Source organism: Ylistrum balloti, unplaced genomic scaffold (genome assembly GCF_031769215.1).
Source record: "Ylistrum balloti isolate Yb309-2 unplaced genomic scaffold, AGI_CSIRO_Ybal_v1 Utg369566, whole genome shotgun sequence".
NCBI lineage: Eukaryota > Metazoa > Mollusca > Bivalvia > Pectinida > Pectinidae > Ylistrum > Ylistrum balloti.
This window is the reverse complement of record NW_026781864.1, coordinates 65,014-85,338: the sequence shown is the minus strand read 5'-3', so window position 1 is coordinate 85,338 and position 20,325 is coordinate 65,014. Positions and strand designations below refer to the sequence as shown.

General features: G+C 34.2%; 1 protein-coding gene across 1 annotated transcript; it reads right to left on the bottom strand.

Annotated features, from left to right (window-relative positions):
• Nucleotides 1–18,497: 18,497 nt before the first annotated feature.
• Nucleotides 18,498–20,043, bottom strand: LOC132556522 (uncharacterized). The gene is made up of 3 exons (XM_060220967.1): nucleotides 19,994–20,043; nucleotides 19,125–19,324; nucleotides 18,498–18,859 (listed from the first exon to the last, which is right to left on the bottom strand). Exons 1-3 carry the CDS (start codon nucleotides 20,041–20,043, stop codon nucleotides 18,498–18,500), a joined length of 612 nt encoding a protein of 203 aa, XP_060076950.1.
• Nucleotides 20,044–20,325: the final 282 nt, after the last annotated feature.

The window sequence follows — 20,325 nt, the reverse complement described above, 5'->3', positions numbered from 1 at the left end:
AAAACGAAATAACACATTTTTTGTTTTCTGTGTTCTCAATTAGTGCCCCCTATAAAAAGCTCTTGCAATATAGAGGAGAAACCTTAATCAACGACACACAGTGAAATTTGACACAATGCACAAGGGAGGTAACTCAATTGACAACAAGTACAGATGCACGCTCTCAAAAATATTGGCAGTAGTAGAGTGATCATATACAACGCTGATTATGTAAGGAAATATACAATGTTTGCCTTTACGACTTTGATACTGTAAACACAGACGCCTGATATACATCACAATAATGTTCATAGTAGTGATGAAACTAATTCAGACCTGCGACCTTGACCTTTTACCTTGTGACCTTAACTAGTTATATGTAGCTGCAGTACATTCAGCTATAATGTCCACCAAGCGATGTTTGGTTGATATTGTTTAATTTACTTTCTTTTCCATTTCTTTTGTATTATTAATTACCCCCAAAAACTTCACTTCTTAGAAATATGTTGACTATATATTTTCGAATTTGTCGGATTCAACGGAAATTATTGATAGTAAATATCCACAAGTATTTCCCTAAAAACTTTCGCCAAACAAAACATGTCTTTCCATCGTTATTAGGCAATCACTGTGCACTGTATATACTACATACTGAAAATTTGCACTATTGAATTTTTGACCTTGCAGAAAGAGGTTTCATGATCTAAAAGTTTTATATTGTTGATTTGACACGAACATGCGTGTATTTGACCTTTGACCTAATTACAGTGCTCTTGATTTCCATGTATAGGTGAAGAAGGCATGTCTTAAGTTTAATCAATTAACAGTTCACAAGCGATGGACCAGAGATTGCACTAAAACATTGCACTTATTCGAGCGTTGACATTGAGTTGAAGGTCACAGTGACCTCATTTTAATGCACTGCACACCGCATGTGAGCGCTGTATATACGTTTTAAAGTTTCGTCTGAATATTTTCATTGGTTCAAAAGATATGTCCGGAAAAGAGTTGTAAGAAGAACTTGAAGTAGAAACAGTGCAACACGAAGCAGAACTAGTACTGTCATTTCGCAGGTTTCCCTTCATGCAAAGTATCACCTCACCATGCTTTCGGACTTAATCACATTTAGCATTTTTTTAATTTGTCACTAGAACAGTTTCGACGCTTAATATAATAATTATTACATTGGTCGCTTATTGTTATAAAATCCAAAATATATCTAGAACAATACGCGTTTCAACTGTGACGCTTAATGTTATTTAAAAAAAGGTTTAATACACTACGTGTGCTTAACAGGCAACTTAACAAAATCGAAGAACAAATTCGGCCAATTTACATAGTCAGATAACAGATCGTGTCATTGTACAAGAACAGAGAACTGACCGGGTCAGCTTAAAAAGTGATAGAGAATGCGTCAGTATACAGCCAAAAGAGATTGTTTGTTTACAGCGTCAGAAAGAGGACGGAGTCTGCTTACACACACAGACAGGACTACGAATGTTTACAGCGTCAGAAAGAGGACGGAGTCTGCTTACACACACACACATACACATGACTACGTTTGTTTACAACGTCAGAAAGAGAACGCTGTCTGCTTACACACACAGGACTATGTCTGTTTACAGCGTCAGAAAGAGGACGGAGTCCGCTTACACACACACACACACACGGACTACACATGAATGTTTACAGCGTCACACACACAGGACTATGTCTGTTTAGTCTGCTTACACACACACACACACACATACACATGACTCCGTTTGTTTACAACTTCAGAAAGAGAACGCTGTCTGCTTACACACACAGGACTATGTCTGTTTACAGCGTCAGAAAGAGGACGGAGTCCGCTTACACACACAGGACTACGTTTGTTTACAACGTCAGAAAGAGGACGGAGTCTGCTTACACACACACACACATACACATGACTACGTTTGTTTACAACGTCAGAAAGAGAACGCTGTCTGCTTACACACACATGACTATGTCTGTTTACAGCGTCAGAAAGAGGACGGAGTCCGCTTACACACACAGGACTACGAATGTTTACAGCGTCAGAAAGAGGACGGAGTCTGCTTACACACACACATACACATGACTACGTTTGTTTACAACGTCAGAAAGAGGACGCTGTCTGCTTACACACACAGGACTATGTCTGATTACAGCGTCAGAAAGAGGACGGAGTCCGCTTACACACACACACACAGGACTACGAATGTTTACAGCGTCAGAAAGAGGACGGAGTCTGCTTACACACACACACATACACATGACTACGTTTGTTTACAACGTCAGAAAGAGGACGCTGTCTGCTTACACACACAGGACTATGTCTGTTTACAGCGTCAGAAAGAGGACGGAGTCCGCTTACACACACACACAGGACTACGAATGTTTACAGCGTCAGAAAGAGGACGGAGTCTGCTTACACACACACACACATACACATGACTACGTTTGTTTACAACGTCAGAAAGAGGACGCTGTCTGCTTACACACACAGGACTATGTCTGTTTACAGCGTCAGAAAGAGGACGGAGTCCGCTTACACACACATGACTACGTTTGTTTACAACGTCAGAAAGAGGACGGAGTCTGCTTACACACACACACATGACTACGTTTGTTTACAACGTCAGAAAGAGGACGGAGTCTGCTCACACACACAGGGCTACGAATGTTTACAGCGTCAGAAAGAGGACGGAGTCTGCTTACACACATACACACATGACTACGTTTGTTTACAACGTCAGAAAGAGGACGGAGTCCGCTTACACACACAGGACTACTCTGTTAACACTTCACACTTTCATCAACGAAGAAAATACCGCGTCAGGCTTGCAATATTATAGTGGAGAAACCGTCAAAATGAAGTCAGGTTGGAGACAGCTTAAAGACTAAGATAAAGTCATATTTATAGTAACAGAAAATAGATCTTATCACATGTATTAAGACGTGAGAACTGAGTTGAAATGAATTAACTTTTAGTTAATTGTCACTGAAACCTTTCTTAAAAGTAATAACGAGAAAGGATCGACCTGGAGGCGTTATAAAGTAGTCTTATATAGAAACACTCTTTACCAATCACCCTCGAGATCAGAACGCGACAACTTCGTGCACAATCTAATCTCCTAATGTAATCTGGGAGAAGGTGAGATTTCAAAGAGCCTGTTTCAGGATCGGGCCTTGTGCCAAATGTAATACACATCTTTTCTTTGACCAGGGCATATGTATTACTGGAATAGGGTATGTCGTTTCTTTTGGCAGGACGTTGAGTTCGGCAGTGCTCAGTATCTCTGCAAAGTTCGACCGAACTGTTAGTTTGCTTACCGTATCACTTAAGCTAATTATCAAATCTTGGCTGTTACTCCAAGACTTTAATTGCTTCTTGCAACTGATATCACAGTATAAATGTTAAAAAAGGGAAACAAACAAACAAACAAAAAACAAACAAAAAAAACAAAAAAAAAAACAAAACAAAAAAACAAAAACAAACAAAAATAAAAAACAAAAACAAACATTAAACTAGATATAAAAAAAAACACACACATAAAAAACCGTTTCTGTATTTCTGTTTAAGTCCACGTTAAGGAATCGCTTGCAAACTACTTGCATAAAAATGAATGCACATATCTGGAACTTTTACAATGAATTTTGTTCTCAAGTCCTATATCTTTGACACATTTCGCAAGATATATGAATCACAGGGAACATCACCTTTGCATATTCCCTTAAGATATTGCGATATCACAATTCCCATGTCGGAAGTTCAAGGGTCGACAAACGCATTGTGAATTAAAGTCTTACATATGCAAATTTCCTTGTGCTCTTTGTCTAACAAATATCAATTGAAGAGACGATTCAATGGGCCCCCCGAATATGTAAATGATATCATTCATGCTGATATACATAACAGGATAACAGGGACAGAGTGTGTATGACATTTCAATTTGGTATTAAAATAAAAGGGTTTCTATTAGGGAAATGATTATATGAATGTTGATGTCATTTAAATATGCTAATGAGTGTGTTTCTCCGGTGCACCTTCCCTGTCGTGAGGTAGGCCTAGTGACTCTGTCTGCCTCGGGCCGATTCTGTACACGTTCTAGAGATAAAATGAGAGATAACCGGCCATGACCGCTGATTGTATCGCACCAAATAAATGAATCAATCCCAAAATTTTCTAATTCAAGTGTATTAACCTGGGAACGTTTTATTATATGAAAAAATGACAATTTATACACAAAATAGAACATAATACATAGAACGAAATCTGTACATTTCTCACCTTCAAAATGTCAGTAGTATTTGTAATTATGTTTTTGATAAGACTTTTGATGTAAAATAAACATATTCAATAAAATCATTATTCGTCTCGGTCGACACATGTTTCCTGTTCAAACAGAATTTCTATTACACCGTAAAATACCCTGGTCACAACAAATACGTTATTACAGCGTCGCACAGCCTAAGACAATTCTGATCACGATGACCATTATGCAGCTGTGGTCATTTCCGGACCGTGCTAGACGTTTTGGCGTGATAACGGTCCAGGTCGCAGCGTTAGGGAGTGCCGAGATAACGACACATTTGAATAATAATTCCGTCGTTTGGCGTCTGAAGAATACAAATACCAATGTTAGCATGAGAGACGGCAGCGAGTCGGATTCACTGAAGGCTGTATAGCGGACTGACACGCATCTCCAGCCTTCGTCTTATCACGATGGCAGTTATGAACCTTTGGCAAAATATATCGTGTTGCGATGGCGGTGTGAATTTTCGGTAGTTTTTTTCAATCACATTATGTGATATACAAAGAAGGATATGTACGGGAGTACTTGTACTTACGTATCTATATATATACACACCTTATCCCTACAGGTATAAATCCTCACCACATCTACCAGATGTTTCCACACCACTCTTAGTAATCAGAACGGTGGCTCAAGGTGCTGTCTTCACACTAACAAACCAATCAAGCCATACACTATCGTAGTAAAGCTAGCTATATGGACTCGTTAAATTGCCCTGGTAATGTAACAAAGAAAGCCTTTAACATATCAAATAATTTCATTCTATAAGTTTTTAAGTTCTTCTCCTTCACAAACTTTTAAGGTGAGGTTCCAAAAAGAAGTACTTCAGGTTTAACGCCCTCACAACAGACAGTAATTTGAGGACAAGTGTTTAGGGGAACACCGAGAGTGTCGAACTAAACACACAAAGGCAGAGCAAGATAGGAGCAAGATAGGAGCAAGATAGGGACAAGAGAGGAGTAAGATAGGAGCATGATAGGAGGAGCAAGATAGGGGCATGATAGGAGCAAGTGAGGAGCAAGAGAGGAGAAAGATAGGAGCATGATAGGAGCAAGAGAGGAGCAAGAGAGGAGCAAGAGAGGAGTAAGATAGGAGCAAGATAGGAGGAGCAAGATAGGGGCATGATAGGAGCAAGAGAGGAGCAAGAGAGGAGCAAGATAGGGGTAAGATAGGAGCAAGAGAGGAGCAAGAGAGGAGCAAGATAGGGGCATGATAGGAGTAAGATAGGAGCAAGATAAGAGAAAGATAGGAGCAAGATAGGAGAAAGAGAGGAGCAAGAGGGGAGCAAGATAGGAGCAAGATAGGAGCAAGATAGGAGTAAGATAGGAGCAAGATAGGAGCAAGATAGGAGCAAGTGAGGAGCAAGATAGGAGCAAGAGAGGAGCAAGAGGGGAGAAAGATAGGAGCAAGATAGGAGCAAGAGAGGAGCAAGAGAGGAGAAAGAAAGATAGGAGCAAGATAGGAGAAAGAGAGGAGCAAGATAGGAGAAAGATAGGAGCAAGATAGGAGAAAGAGAGGAGCAAGAGAGGATCAAGAGAGGAGCATGATAGGAGCAAGAGAGGAGCATGATAGGAGCAAGATAGGAGTAAGATAGGAGCATGATAGGAGCAAGTGAGGAGCATGATAGGAGCAAGAGAGGAGCAAGAGAGGAGCAAGATAGGAGTAAGATAGGAGCAAGATAGGAGCAAGATAGGAGCAAGATAGGAGTAAGATAGGAGCATGATAGGAGCAAGAGAGGAGCAAGAGAGGAGCAAGATAGGAGTAAGATAGGAGCAAGAAAGGAGAAAGATAGGAGAAAGAGAGGAGCAAGAGAGGATCAAGAGAGGAGCATGATAGGAGCAAGAGAGGAGCATGATAGGAGCAAGATAGGAGTAAGATTGGAGCAAGATAGGAGCAAGATAGGGGTAAGATAGGAGCAAGAGAGGAGCATGATAGGAGCAAGAGAGGAGCAAGATAGGAGTAAGATAGGAGCAAGATAGGAGCAAGATAGGAGCAAGATAGGAGTAAGATAGGAGCAAGATAGGAGCAAGATAGGAGCAAGAGAGGAGCAAGATAGGAGCAAGATAGGAGCAAGAGAGGAGCAAGATAGGAGCAAGATAGGAGCAAGATAGGAGAAAGATAGCAGCATGATAGGAGCAAGATAGGAGCAAGACAGAAGAAAGATAGCAGAAAGAAATCTCGGAGAGAGGAGCATGATAGGAGCAAGAGAGGAGCAAGAGAGGAGCAAGATAGGAGTAAGATAGGAGCAAGAGAGGAGCAAGATAGGAGCAAGATAGGAGAAAGAGAGGAGCAAGATAGGAGCAAGAGAGGAGCAAGATAGGAGTAAGAGAGGAGCAAGATAGGAGCAAGATAGGAGCAAGATAGGAGCAAGATAGGAGCAAGAGAGGAGCAAGATAGGAGCAAGATAGGAGCAAGAGAGGAGCAAGAGAGGAGCAAGATAGGGGCAAGATAGGAGCAAGAGAGGAGCAAGATAGGAGCAAGATAGGAGCAAGATAGGAGCAAGAGAGGAGCAAGAGAGGAGAAAGAAAGATAGGAGCAAGAGAGGAGCAAGATAGGAGCAAGATAGGAGTAAGATAGGAGCAAGAGAGGAGAAAGATAGGGGCAAGATATGGAACAAAATAAGACAGCATTGAAAATATCAAGTTCTCTATTGCGGTAATGGCGACAGCAGGTCCACCACCCTGATGTCTTCAGTATACCACCCTCTTCCCCCATAATTGAGGACACATTTGGTTTTTACAATGGCCCACTTTTAAGTCGCATCCTACGATCATGCTGCAGAATACAGTTGACGGTACACTTGGGCTCCTCGAATATACAGGAGAAATCATCTCGAGATACAGGAGGTGCCCCATCATTAGTCACAATTTACGACATGTAGTGAGATACCTAAGGCATTGGTATTCCCGTCTCAAGTACAGGTTCATTTCGACATCTAGAAGGTGAGACAGCAAAATCGAATTCAGTCTAAGCTGAAAGTATATTAGGGGGAGGTTAATCATTAGAAACATTTTTTGCTTGATATTTGTTCGTTCTTGACATTACGATTTTGGTGAAAGTTCTTGTGAGATGATAAACGTACAATGTTATGATCATAGTGCCATGATCGTCAGTGGGAAGCATTCTTTGTGTGGTATGAAATTAATTGTCTTCAGTTCTAGTTAGTATACCAGTTGTTATTAACATGGTGACATTATTTAATTGAATTTACCCCGATATAAATGATGAATGTTTTCATTGAAGCAAAAGACGCTTAGCCTACAGGAAACCAGATCATTGATATTCCTGTTACTGTTCATCTTGTCCATAGATTGCTCAATGTCATAAATTTTGTGTTTGAATACGATTTTGTTGACATGTCTATATGTTCTTGTAATAAACGGATGTATAACATAAGTGTATTCATTCTGGACCGTACCACTGCTGGTAAGAAATGCAACATGGTAATATATCCTGGTCGATTTCGGCAAATAAATATGGTCTGATCGACTTTATATCGTGAACTGGGAGTCACGTGTCAATGTGTTTCACGTACACGTTTTATCCTCCTCCGTTAGCGATTTTTTAATGATACAGTTCATAGCATTATGATAATACATAATTTTCTATTTTTATGGGGAAATATGTGAAATAAACTGCCGAAACATCAACAAATAAACATTTTATAACAATTACGTTATTTTGTAGTAAATGTATTGTCTTATGACTTACTCGTTATTTGTTTTAATTCAACAGACAAATGGTCTTTTTACTTCATTAATAGTAAAATGATTTAAAAAATTTAGGTACAAATATTTTAAAAAAAATCACTATTTTAAAAAGTTTGACGTTTTCAAAATTTGAAATTTTGTTTTGGTGGACTTCAATATAATGGATTCATTTTCTTTTGTGCATCTATACAATAGGTTACCTGAAGTTGTATTTATAATCTGATAAAAGACACTTTATATGACGTTTTCAAGAAATTTTGTTGTTGTTGGTTTTTGACGGACTTATTGAAGGCGTGATTCGGTTGATAGCGTCATTAATTAAAACCTTTTAAGGTAATTTTCCTGAATATAACTTTGGAAGTTTTGGGTAGATTTCAACTCAATTTTGTAGGGTTTTTTTTTTTTTACCTCAAATGAGATTTCAAATTCGTGGTTTCCAACTTGGTGGACAATTTTTCTTAATTTTAAATACCCGAAAATAAAAATTACATCTTGATTCATTTTGTTGAAAAAAACCTGACTTATGAGTGAAAAATTGTAAAATTGAATAACGGTGACACCCTTTTAAAGGATGTTCTCTATCTATGCATGAAGTCTATAAAACGTTCAATGTCAAAGTATACTCAAATAAATGATTTACTTCATTTTTGAAAAAAAAAAAAAAATAATTATCAATAAAAATAATTTTCTAGTTGCCAAGTAGGTTTAAGTTTGTGAAATCAAATGAAAATATATAGATTTTTTTACATTATTGCTTTCAAGTATCATTCCAATAGCCTTTGAATGGAGGACGAACTTTATTTAACAAAGATTTCTTCCAAATTAAAGACTTAAGTGTGAAAAGGAATTATGAGGCCCGTCACACATACTCTGTTGTCTGTATCGGAACAAGAAATGCAGGTACATATTTAGTTTTACTTCAAATTTCTTTCTAAAATCTGACCTTTTGAATGATTATCCGGATTTAAGTTTAAATATTAGATTTTATATTTCATAAATACATAAATATACATAATATAATAAACAACGGCGGTCACGGTTATTCATGTTTAAAGTTTTGACTAAACAATGAATCCTTGTAAGTGGACTCAGCTGTATCATACGGTCACAGAAGAACGTAGACATTCTCTCGGTACTTAAATACCAAAATTTTCTAATAAAAACGCACGTTTAAAAAGACCATGAATACATTAAAAGTGTAACAGGAAGCAAATATCCTGATACTGTCGTTTGCTTTTCAAAGAAAGTAGTTTAATGTGTTTTCAGAATAAGAAAGGCAATGAAAATTAAAATTTGGTTTAAAGGACAAAACAAGCGAAGGTATAAAAAGAAACACTTCTAGTTAGTGTATGTATTTTGTAGCGACGTCCGGCAATACTCCAAATGTCTTCTTACTAAATTAAACATTATCACTGAAATATTTCGAAAACCAAAGTATTTGATACTTTTTGGCACAACTTGTTTAAATCTGTGAGATAATTTAAGCTTGTCAGATATCTAGACTCCCAGCTCTTTAACATATGGGGCTTTGGATTAAAAAGACTCGCCTCTTATCATACAGACACACTACAATAGCGTGTCATATTTTCGTTTATGGTTCTTTTTTTTTAATAATATTAGCTTGTGTACGTCAAATGTAGATCTTTCATCAGTAAACATAAAAAGTGAAATGTTTCAGAAACGCAGGTATTTCTGTGTTGATATGTATAAAAAGTAATTCGGGTTCAAGAATGGGATTTTGGAGGCACAGAGACAAAAATCACACCATCCACATGTCTTCCCTTTCACGGTTACTCCTCGCTGTCTGTCAGTAATTACTTATATCTGTCTGTCACTAAGGTAAATGATAGACAATGCTATAGTGTTAATTCTGATGTTCCCGCACATCTGTAACAACGTGTTAAACAAAACATTGCCGATTATATTAAAACCACCGTGTGTACTTTTTTCTACAATCTTTTTACCTTCTCTTCACACTTTTTTCTTCCTTAGTATACATCGGATTAAGTTATAGCCGATAAAGCCAGTCGATTCCTTACCATCTCGCAAACTACATACGTCAGTGCTAGTACGCTTCACACTGGTCACTTTTTCTGCTTAAGGTAACAGTGAAATAATGGATGTGTTAAAAGACCTTTAATCTAGATAAACATGACACTTAAACTGTTCACACCTGAAAACATGCAAGTTTCCTTCCCGCTCGATAAAATACAGATATTGTTATTTAAGAAATAAGATATCCGCTGCGATATAAACCTGTACATGTTTGATGCTCGTTAGTTTATCTGTTGGTTCCGTTGTTGAATACCCTAAAATGGCCTCATTTGAGAACATGACATTGCTTTTAATGACCAAAAATTACATGGCAGGTGTTGTCGATGAAGCAGAACACGCTTAGTCTTCCGGAACACCTTGTCTCATTTTCCTTGTACTTTTTCAAGTGCCTCCGGGTGAACCTTTCTTTATTTTATGTTTTGTCCTAGTTTTATTGACTTCGGAAGGAAATGAAAAATGTCGTTCAAATATCGAAACTTATTAAGACATTTCTTTAATGATATTCCTAGCAATGAGCGAATGCTGTCTGCCTTAAGCAGTTTGAAGACACAAAGCTCCGATTCAGCCGCTGTAATGATTAAAAGTGAGCGTCACAATGCCACCCTCTTTACTAATGAGAGTTGGTATCGCTAGCTTGGTATGTAATCTTACCGCAGAACACCATAGGCGCTGCGCCCTTCGAATCAATCAGCGCCCTCTACATCAATCCAATCTTCTGGGCCTTCTTTCTTCTACAACATCTCTTAATCTATCGAGTTTTATGTTTCTTTTTTAATTCTTCTCTATTTTATTCCAATGAGTTTTAACGCCGATGAAAAGAATCATGACTAGTGATTCTAGTGGCGCGTTCAGCAAGGTTTCAAACCTTGGCACGCTCCGTAATATAGTGTGATTGACGATGATGGCTATGGAGATTTCCGAATCAAAGACGTGACAATTCCTTTAGAAGCGTGTGTTGGCGATATACAACTACACTCGTCAACGAATTGGGCTGTAAAATGCTCATCTGTTAATTAGTGAGATGAAATCAGATTTTATCTATTAAAACTCCTATGTGAAACAGACGAGAAGCAAAGTCTCATCAGCGTTTGACGACAGAGGAAATATAATGCATTAAAACGGGTAGCTAGGCGTTTAATTATTATAAAGGCTTTTGGAGAATTTTATCGCTTAACTAAATCTCAGGGGTGTTTTGATGTCTCGTGTTATAGGATGACAATTTTTAATATTCCTTTATCGATTCGAGGCATCGTAAGCTAAAACAATGCTTAAAGTGAAGACTGTATAATTTGTTATCAGAGAGAATGCATTTTACCAGATTACTGGTTTGTTCGCCAATAAAATGAATACATACGACACAAGTAATGGCGTAACATGTTGTATACGTGTCATAAGACGGCGATAATGATTATATGAACAGCACCGGTCAGCATCGATAGCATCTCGTAAGGCAATAAATTCGAGGCAATTGTCGTAAAAACAGTTTCGTAGCAAAGTATTATGTAATTTTGATCTTAAAATAATGAGGTATCTTTAAAAAATTATAAAACCGTAACCCTTGAAAAAAGTATAAAGAATTTATATTAGAATGGGACCAGTATTGTGATTTTCTATCATTAATCTCAGGACTTAATTCCATTCATTTATTCGAATAATGGCACTGTTCATAATATACACATAAATTCCACGTCCTTTTGAAATTATCGCACTCTTGGAAATTACGAAAAATCTGGGGTTTGTGCATCTACCTACATAGACGAGTCCTAGAAGTTCATAACATCTGCATGATGTAGTTTAATTGGACTTTGCTGTATCTGATTCTAAAGTCGTTTTAAAAAGTGCTATTTACTTGTGTGTCTTTTGTACAATCTTCAAACATGTCATTCAACTATTAGACCAACAAATTTGTGTTCTGAATATTTTTCACGTGTTGATAATCTGCGTTACTTTTTTTTCAGGAATTAACGCATGTGGTAACGTCATACGGACATAGAGGAGGATCTAATATCACAGAAAAAAATATATCTCATATATTTGAATCCACGATCTCGAATATAGTTTTACTGAATTATCAAAATATCCTTTCGCCAGATTGAATCCAGTGATTGATGGATCTGAGTGTTAAAATCCTCTGATGGTGTTTAAGTATCGTATTGTTTATCAACAGAACCAACAAAGGGGATGTAACATGTTTTATATAAAAGTGTTATAATTCCAGAGGACAAGTAATAAACATATCACAACAACAGTCTTTAAACATAACAGGATATTACGAAATTTAAAGACAACGGTTGGCTGTTTTTACCCGGTTTTGTTAATAAGGTAATGATATTATCTAGATTTAGAGAAAATATATCATCATGCTCAACAGTAAATTATCATTAATGTTAATCTGAATCAGTGAACAGAGAAATAGTACAACCAGAAGATATTAAGTCATATGTATCGCTAAATCGAAATGAGGGGTCCCATATACTGTCATTGTCTTTACGGATATCAGTATCATATGTACACAAGAGTTTAAAACTATCCGTTTATTTGTTTCATTGTCATATCATGAATTTTACAGACTAAGCGACATATCATTTATTAGTTATTAGTTGTTGATTTAAGTAACAAATCAGCATTGTTGTATCTTCCAACAGGTATATTGTATCTATATAAACAGATACATTGTATCTATATAAACAGGTATATTGTATCTATATAAACAGATACATTGTATCTATATAAACAGGTATATTGTATCTATATAAACAGATACATTGTATCTATATAAACAGGTATATTGTATATATATAAACAGGTACATTGTATCTATATAAATAGGTATATTGTATCTATATCAACAGATATATTGTATCTATATAAATAGGTACATTGTATCTATATAAACAGATACATTGTATCTATATAAACAGGTATATTGTGTCTATATAAACAGGTATATTGTATCTATATAAACAGATATATTGTATCTATATAAACAGATATATTGTATCTATATAAACAGGTATATTGTATCTATATAAACAGGTATATTGTATCTATATAAATAGGTACATTGTACCTATATAAACAGGTATATTGTATCTATATAAACAGATATATTGTATCTATAAAAATAGGTACATTGTATCTATATAAACAGATACATTGTATCTATATAACCAGGTATATTGTATCTATATAAACAGGTATATTGTATCTATATAAATAGGTACATTTTACCTATATAAACAGGTATATTGTATCTATATAAACAGATATATTGTATCTATATAAACAGGTACATCGTATCTATATAAACAGATACATTGTATCTATATAAACAGGTATATTGTATCTATATAAATAGGTACATTGTACCTATATAAACAGGTATATTGTATCTATAAAAATAGGTATATTGTATCTATATAAATAGGTATATTGTATCTATATAAATAGGTATATTGTATCTATATAAACAGATACATTGTATCTATATAAACAGGTATATTGTGTCTATATAAATAGGTATATGGTATCTATATAAACAGATACATTGTATCTATATAAACAGGTATATTGTATCTATATAAATAGGTATATTGTATCTATATAAACAGGTATATTGTATCTATATAAATAGGTACAGTGTACCTATATAAACAGGTATATTGTATCTATATAAACAGATATATTGTATCTATAAAAATAGGTACATTGTATCTATATAAACAGATACATTGTATCTATATAAACAGGTATATTGTATCTATATAAATAGGTATATTGTATCTATATAAACAGGTATATTGTATCTATATAAATAGGTACATTGTACCTATATAAACAGGTATATTGTATCTATATAAACAGGTACATTGTATCTATATAAACAGATACATTGTATCTATATAAACAGGTATATTGTACCTATATAAACAGGTATATTGTATCTATAAAAATAGGTATATTGTATCTATATAAATAGGTATATTGTATCTATATAAATAGGTATATTGTATCTATATAAACAGATGCATTGTATCTATATAAACAGGTATATTGTGTCTATATAAATAGGTATATGGTATCTATATAAACAGATACATTGTATCTATATAAACAGGTATATTGTATCTATATAAACAGGTATATTGTGTCTATATAAACAGGTATATTGTATCTATATAAACAGGTATATTGTATCTATATAAATAGGTATATTGTATCTATATAAACAGGTATATTGTATCTATATAAATAGGTACAGTGTACCTATATAAACAGGTATATTGTATCTATATAAACAGATATATTGTATCTATATAAATAGGTACATTGTATCTATATAAACAGATACATTGTATCTATATAAACAGGTATATTGTATCTATATAAATAGGTATATTGTATCTATATAAACAGGTATATTGTATCTATATAAATAGGTACATTGTACCTATATAAACAGGTATATTGTATCTATATAAACAGATATATTGTATCTATAAAAATAGGAACATTGTATCTATATAAACAGATACATTGTATCTATATAAACAGGTATATTGTATCTATATAAATAGGTACATTGTACCTATATAAACAGGTATATTGTATCTATATAAACAGATATATTGTATCTATAAAATAGGTATATTGTATCTATATAAATAGGTATATTGTATCTATATAAATAGGACTATTGTATCTATATAAACAGATACATTGTATCTATATAAACAGGTATATTGTGTCTATATAAATAGGTATATGGTATCTATATAAACAGATACATTGTATCTATATAAACAGGTATATTGTATCTATATAAATAGGTATATTGTATCTATATATTGTATATTGTATCTATATAAATAGGTACAGTGTACCTATATAAACAGGTATATTGTATCTATATAAACAGATATATTGTATCTATAAAAATAGGTACATTGTATCTATATAAACAGATACATTGTATCTATATAAACAGGTATATTGTATCTATATAAATAGGTACATTGTACCTATATAAACAGGTATATTGTATCTATAAAAATAGGTATATTGTATCTATATAAATAGGTATATTGTATCTATATAAATAGGTATATTGTATCTATATAAACAGATACATTGTATCTATATAAACAGGTATATTGTGTCTATATAAATAGGTATATGGTATCTATATAAACAGATACATTGTATCTATATAAACAGGTATATTGTATCTATATAAATAGGTATATTGTATCTATATAAACAGGTATATTGTATCTATATAAATAGGTACAGTGTACCTATATAAACAGGTATATTGTATCTATATAAACAGATATATTGTATCTATAAAAATAGGTACATTGTATCTATATAAACAGATACATTGTATCTATATAAACAGGTATATTGTATCTATATAAATAGGTATATTGTATCTATATAAACAGGTATATTGTATCTATATAAATAGGTACATTGTACCTATATAAACAGGTATATTGTATCTATATAAACAGGTACATTGTATCTATATAAACAGATACATTGTATCTATATAAACAGGTATATTGTACCTATATAAACAGGTATATTGTATCTATAAAAATAGGTATATTGTATCTATATAAATAGGTATATTGTATCTATATAAATAGGTATATTGTATCTATATAAACAGATGCATTGTATCTATATAAACAGGTATATTGTGTCTATATAAATAGGTATATGGTATCTATATAAACAGATACATTGTATCTATATAAACAGGTATATTGTATCTATATAAACAGGTATATTGTGTCTATATAAACAGGTATATTGTATCTATATAAACAGGTATATTGTATCTATATAAATAGGTATGTTGTATCTATATAAACAGGTATATTGTATCTATATAAATAGGTACAGTGTACCTATATAAACAGGTATATTGTATCTATATAAACAGATATATTGTATCTATATAAATAGGTACATTGTATCTATATAAACAGATACATTGTATCTATATAAACAGGTATATTGTATCTATATAAATAGGTATATTGTATCTATATAAACAGGTATATTGTATCTATATAAATAGGTACATTGTACCTATATAAACAGGTATATTGTATCTATATAAACAGATATATTGTATCTATAAAAATAGGAACATTGTATCTATATAAACAGATACATTGTATCTATATAAACAGGTATATTGTATCTATATAAATAGGTACATTGTACCTATATAAACAGGTATATTGTATCTATATAAACAGATATATTGTATCTATAAAATAGGTATATTGTATCTATATAAATAGGTATATTGTATCTATATAAATAGGACTATTGTATCTATATAAACAGATACATTGTATCTATATAAACAGGTATATTGTGTCTATATAAATAGGTATATGGTATCTATATAAACAGATACATTGTATCTATATAAACAGGTATATTGTATCTATATAAATAGGTATATTGTATCTATATAAACAGGTATATTGTATCTATATAAATAGGTACAGTGTACCTATATAAACAGGTATATTGTATCTATATAAACAGATATATTGTATCTATAAAAATAGGTACATTGTATCTATATAAACAGATACATTGTATCTATATAAACAGGTATATTGTATCTATATAAATAGGTATATTGTATCTATATAAACAGGTATATTGTATCTATATAAATAGGTACATTGTACCTATATAAACAGGTATATTGTATCTATATAAACAGATACATGGTATCTATATAAACAGGTATATTGTATCTATATAAACAGGTATATTGTATCTATATAAACAGGTATTTTGTATCTATATAAATAGGTACATTGTACCTATATAAACAGGTATATTGTATCTATATAAACAGATATATTGTATCTATAAAATAGGTATATTGTATCTATATAAACAGGTATATTGTATCTATATAAACAGGTATATTGTATCTATATAAATATGTATATTGTATCTATATAAACAGGTATATTGTATCTGTATAAATATGTATATTGTATCTATATAAACAGGTATATTGTATCTATATAAACAGATACATTATATCTATATAAACAGATACATTGTATCAACAGGTACATTGTGTATAAACAGGTACAATGTTTCCAGTAATACTACATGGTATCTATCAGTAGGTACAATGCATCTATAAAAAGGTCCGTTATATCTATAAACATGTAGCCAGATACGAACGAGTTGCTTTGATAATGTACACATTACATATCTACAATAATATAACAGCTATCGACCAATATCTTGTGTGTCACATTTGGAGGGATCATTTACGTGCTCTCTAGATTATTGTGTATAAAAAAAACATTAAAATGACAAGCGGTGAGATGGTAATCCCTTGATAGCTTCCTGGATGCCGTCTAACGTGTGTCCGTCCAGATGACGTTTCTGACCGCTGTGTGGTATCTACACAGCCGTAGGCCGTTATAATAGGATCTCGGCTGTTACCCTGACCGATGGTTAGTCACGGTCTAGTAGTCGCTTCCTGGCCTCTAATTCAGTGTTCAAAATGTGAACCTTTTATCTCGAAATTATCACGTTTTCCTTCTTCAGTGGACTTGTTTCGTACAGATACAGAAAAAGAAGTCTCTAGTTTTTTCGTGAATGTGAAAGACGCTTCGGTAAGCATTGGACGGTGTGGACCACCATGGTACGGCGAAGCTTGCTATCAAACACCTGGTATACGCGATGGAGCGTGAACTATTCCGAATCTTAATCTGTCGACTCTTCATACCTGTGTTGAGGGAAGCGTTCCATGATGAATGATTCAGGTCAATTTGACTTTGATACACACAAACAAAAAAATTAACACTGAATACAACATAAAAACGATTTTATCTTTATCATATTAAAAGAAATGAAAATTAAATCTATCATGGCTACAAATCAAGTACCGCATTTCTGGTCTATTTTACGGGTCAAAATCTGCATGACTTTCTTCCAATACATCCGACTTATATTCTAACGAATCAATGATTCGCGATTTTGACATCTATTACACACTTGTCTTATTATTTCACAGATAAGATTTTCACGGTCACGTTAATGTACCGCGAAATAGTGAAATTGTCATCCCCGCGAAAACCAGGTTTAATATTATTATTATTTAATAGGTTTATGTCATACGATAGGCTTTGTTGTTATAATATTATCTTGCCATCGCCTTCTCCTCCGTAGTCACCATCTACATTTATCGTGATTTCCTACACCCCTGTCTCTGTCGTAATCACTTACTCAATTGTCGTCATCTACTCCTCTGTCGTCATCTACTCCTCTGTCGTCAGCATCAGCTCCTCTGTCGTCATCTACTCCTCTGTCGTCATCTACTCCTCTGTCGTCATCTACTCCTCTGTCGTCATCTACTCCTCTGTCATAATAATCAGCCTCTGTTGTCATCATCAGCTCTTCTATCGTCATCTTCTACTCCTCTGTCGTCAGCATCAGCTCCTCTATCGTCATCCTCTACTCCTCTGTCGTCAACATCAGCTCCTCTGTCGTCATCACCTGTTCCTCTGTCGTCATCATCAGCTCCTCTATCGTCATTTTTTACTCCTCTTCCGTCATCGTCAGCTCCACTGCCGTCATCATCGGCTCCTCTGTCGTCATCCGCTACTCCTTTGTCGTCAACATCAGCTCCTCTGTCGTCATCCTCTTCTTCTCTGTCGTCAACTTCAGCTCCTCTGTCGTCATCCTCTACTCCACTGTCGTCATCATCAGCTCCTCTGTCGTCATCATCTTCTCCTGTGTCGTCATTATCTTCTCATCTGTCGTCATCCGCTACTCCTTTGTCGTCAACATCAGCTCCTCTGTCGTCATCCTCTTCTTCTCTGTCGTCAACTTCAGCTCCTCTATCGTCATCCTCTACTCCTCTGTCGTCAACATCAGCTCCTCTGTCGTCATCACTTATTCCTCTGTTATCATCATCAGCTCCACTGTCGTCATCATTAGCTCCTCTGTCGTCATCAGGTTTCTTTGTCGTCAACATCAGCTCCTCTGTCGTCATCACCTATTCCTCTGTCGTCATCATCAGCTCCTCTGTCGTCATCCTCTACTCCTCTGTCGTCATCACCTATTCCTCTGTCGTCATCACCTATTCCTCTATCGTCATCATCAGCTCCTCTGTCGTCATCATCAGCTCCTCTGTCGTCATCACCTATTCTTCTGTCGTCATCAAAATCTACTCCTTTGTCGTCATCCTCTTCTCCTCTGTCGTCATCATCTTCTCATCTGTCATCATCCGCTACTCCTTTGTCGTCATCATCAGCTCCTGTTTCATCATTATGTAATTATATGAATAATAAATTAATTTCAATTCTGATATTAGCAAAGCTTTTCACAATGCATGGCACAATAGCCTAAACTAAATATATATTTACACATACATTTCAATATAATTACACAAAAATGGTATATGTAATAATGTATTGAAAGTATTATATTCCTACTAAACAGACAGAGGACCAAGAGGTATAACTGACGGATACAAATCTCACGTGAAGTCGGAAGTAGTTTTCAAACCGCTGACAGTTTAAAACATAACTCTAGAAAAATGAATCGATGAAATAAGTTGGAAATAATTTTGTAATCGGGATAAACTTTAATACATCCTATTTTCATGGCAGTTGTTTGTGAAACATCTTGGTCTGTACAACAATAATGATTTAGTCTTATTTTATGATTTACTTATGACAAAAGAATTTAGAAATGTCGGATAGAAAATCTATCGTGATTTGTGTTCGTCATATTATGGATTGCTCTTCATCCAGTGTCATCTTTGTCTAAACCTTTCTACATGATCTATAATGGAGATTTGTCACTTTTATTAGAGAATCACTTTCTGTATCAATATTGTGTATTGTATTGTTCGTCAACTACCTGACAAGGATAAGTGCGGAATGATGAATGTATGGACAACATTCCGTCATCTCCAGATCAAATTTAAACCGCGGACTGACATTGTAGTAGCCAAATTAGCATTCGCATGAAAAAAACCCAATGAAATACCAACATGTCAACATAATGATTATTTATTTAAACTAAACGTTGTCTGTTGTCCGATTCCTATTGTATTGAAATCTTTACATTAACGTTATTCTGAAATTCAATTATTACAAACATGATATACTTACAAAGTACTACAAACATGATATACTTACAAAGTACTACAAACATGGTATACTTACAAAGTACTACAAACATGATATACT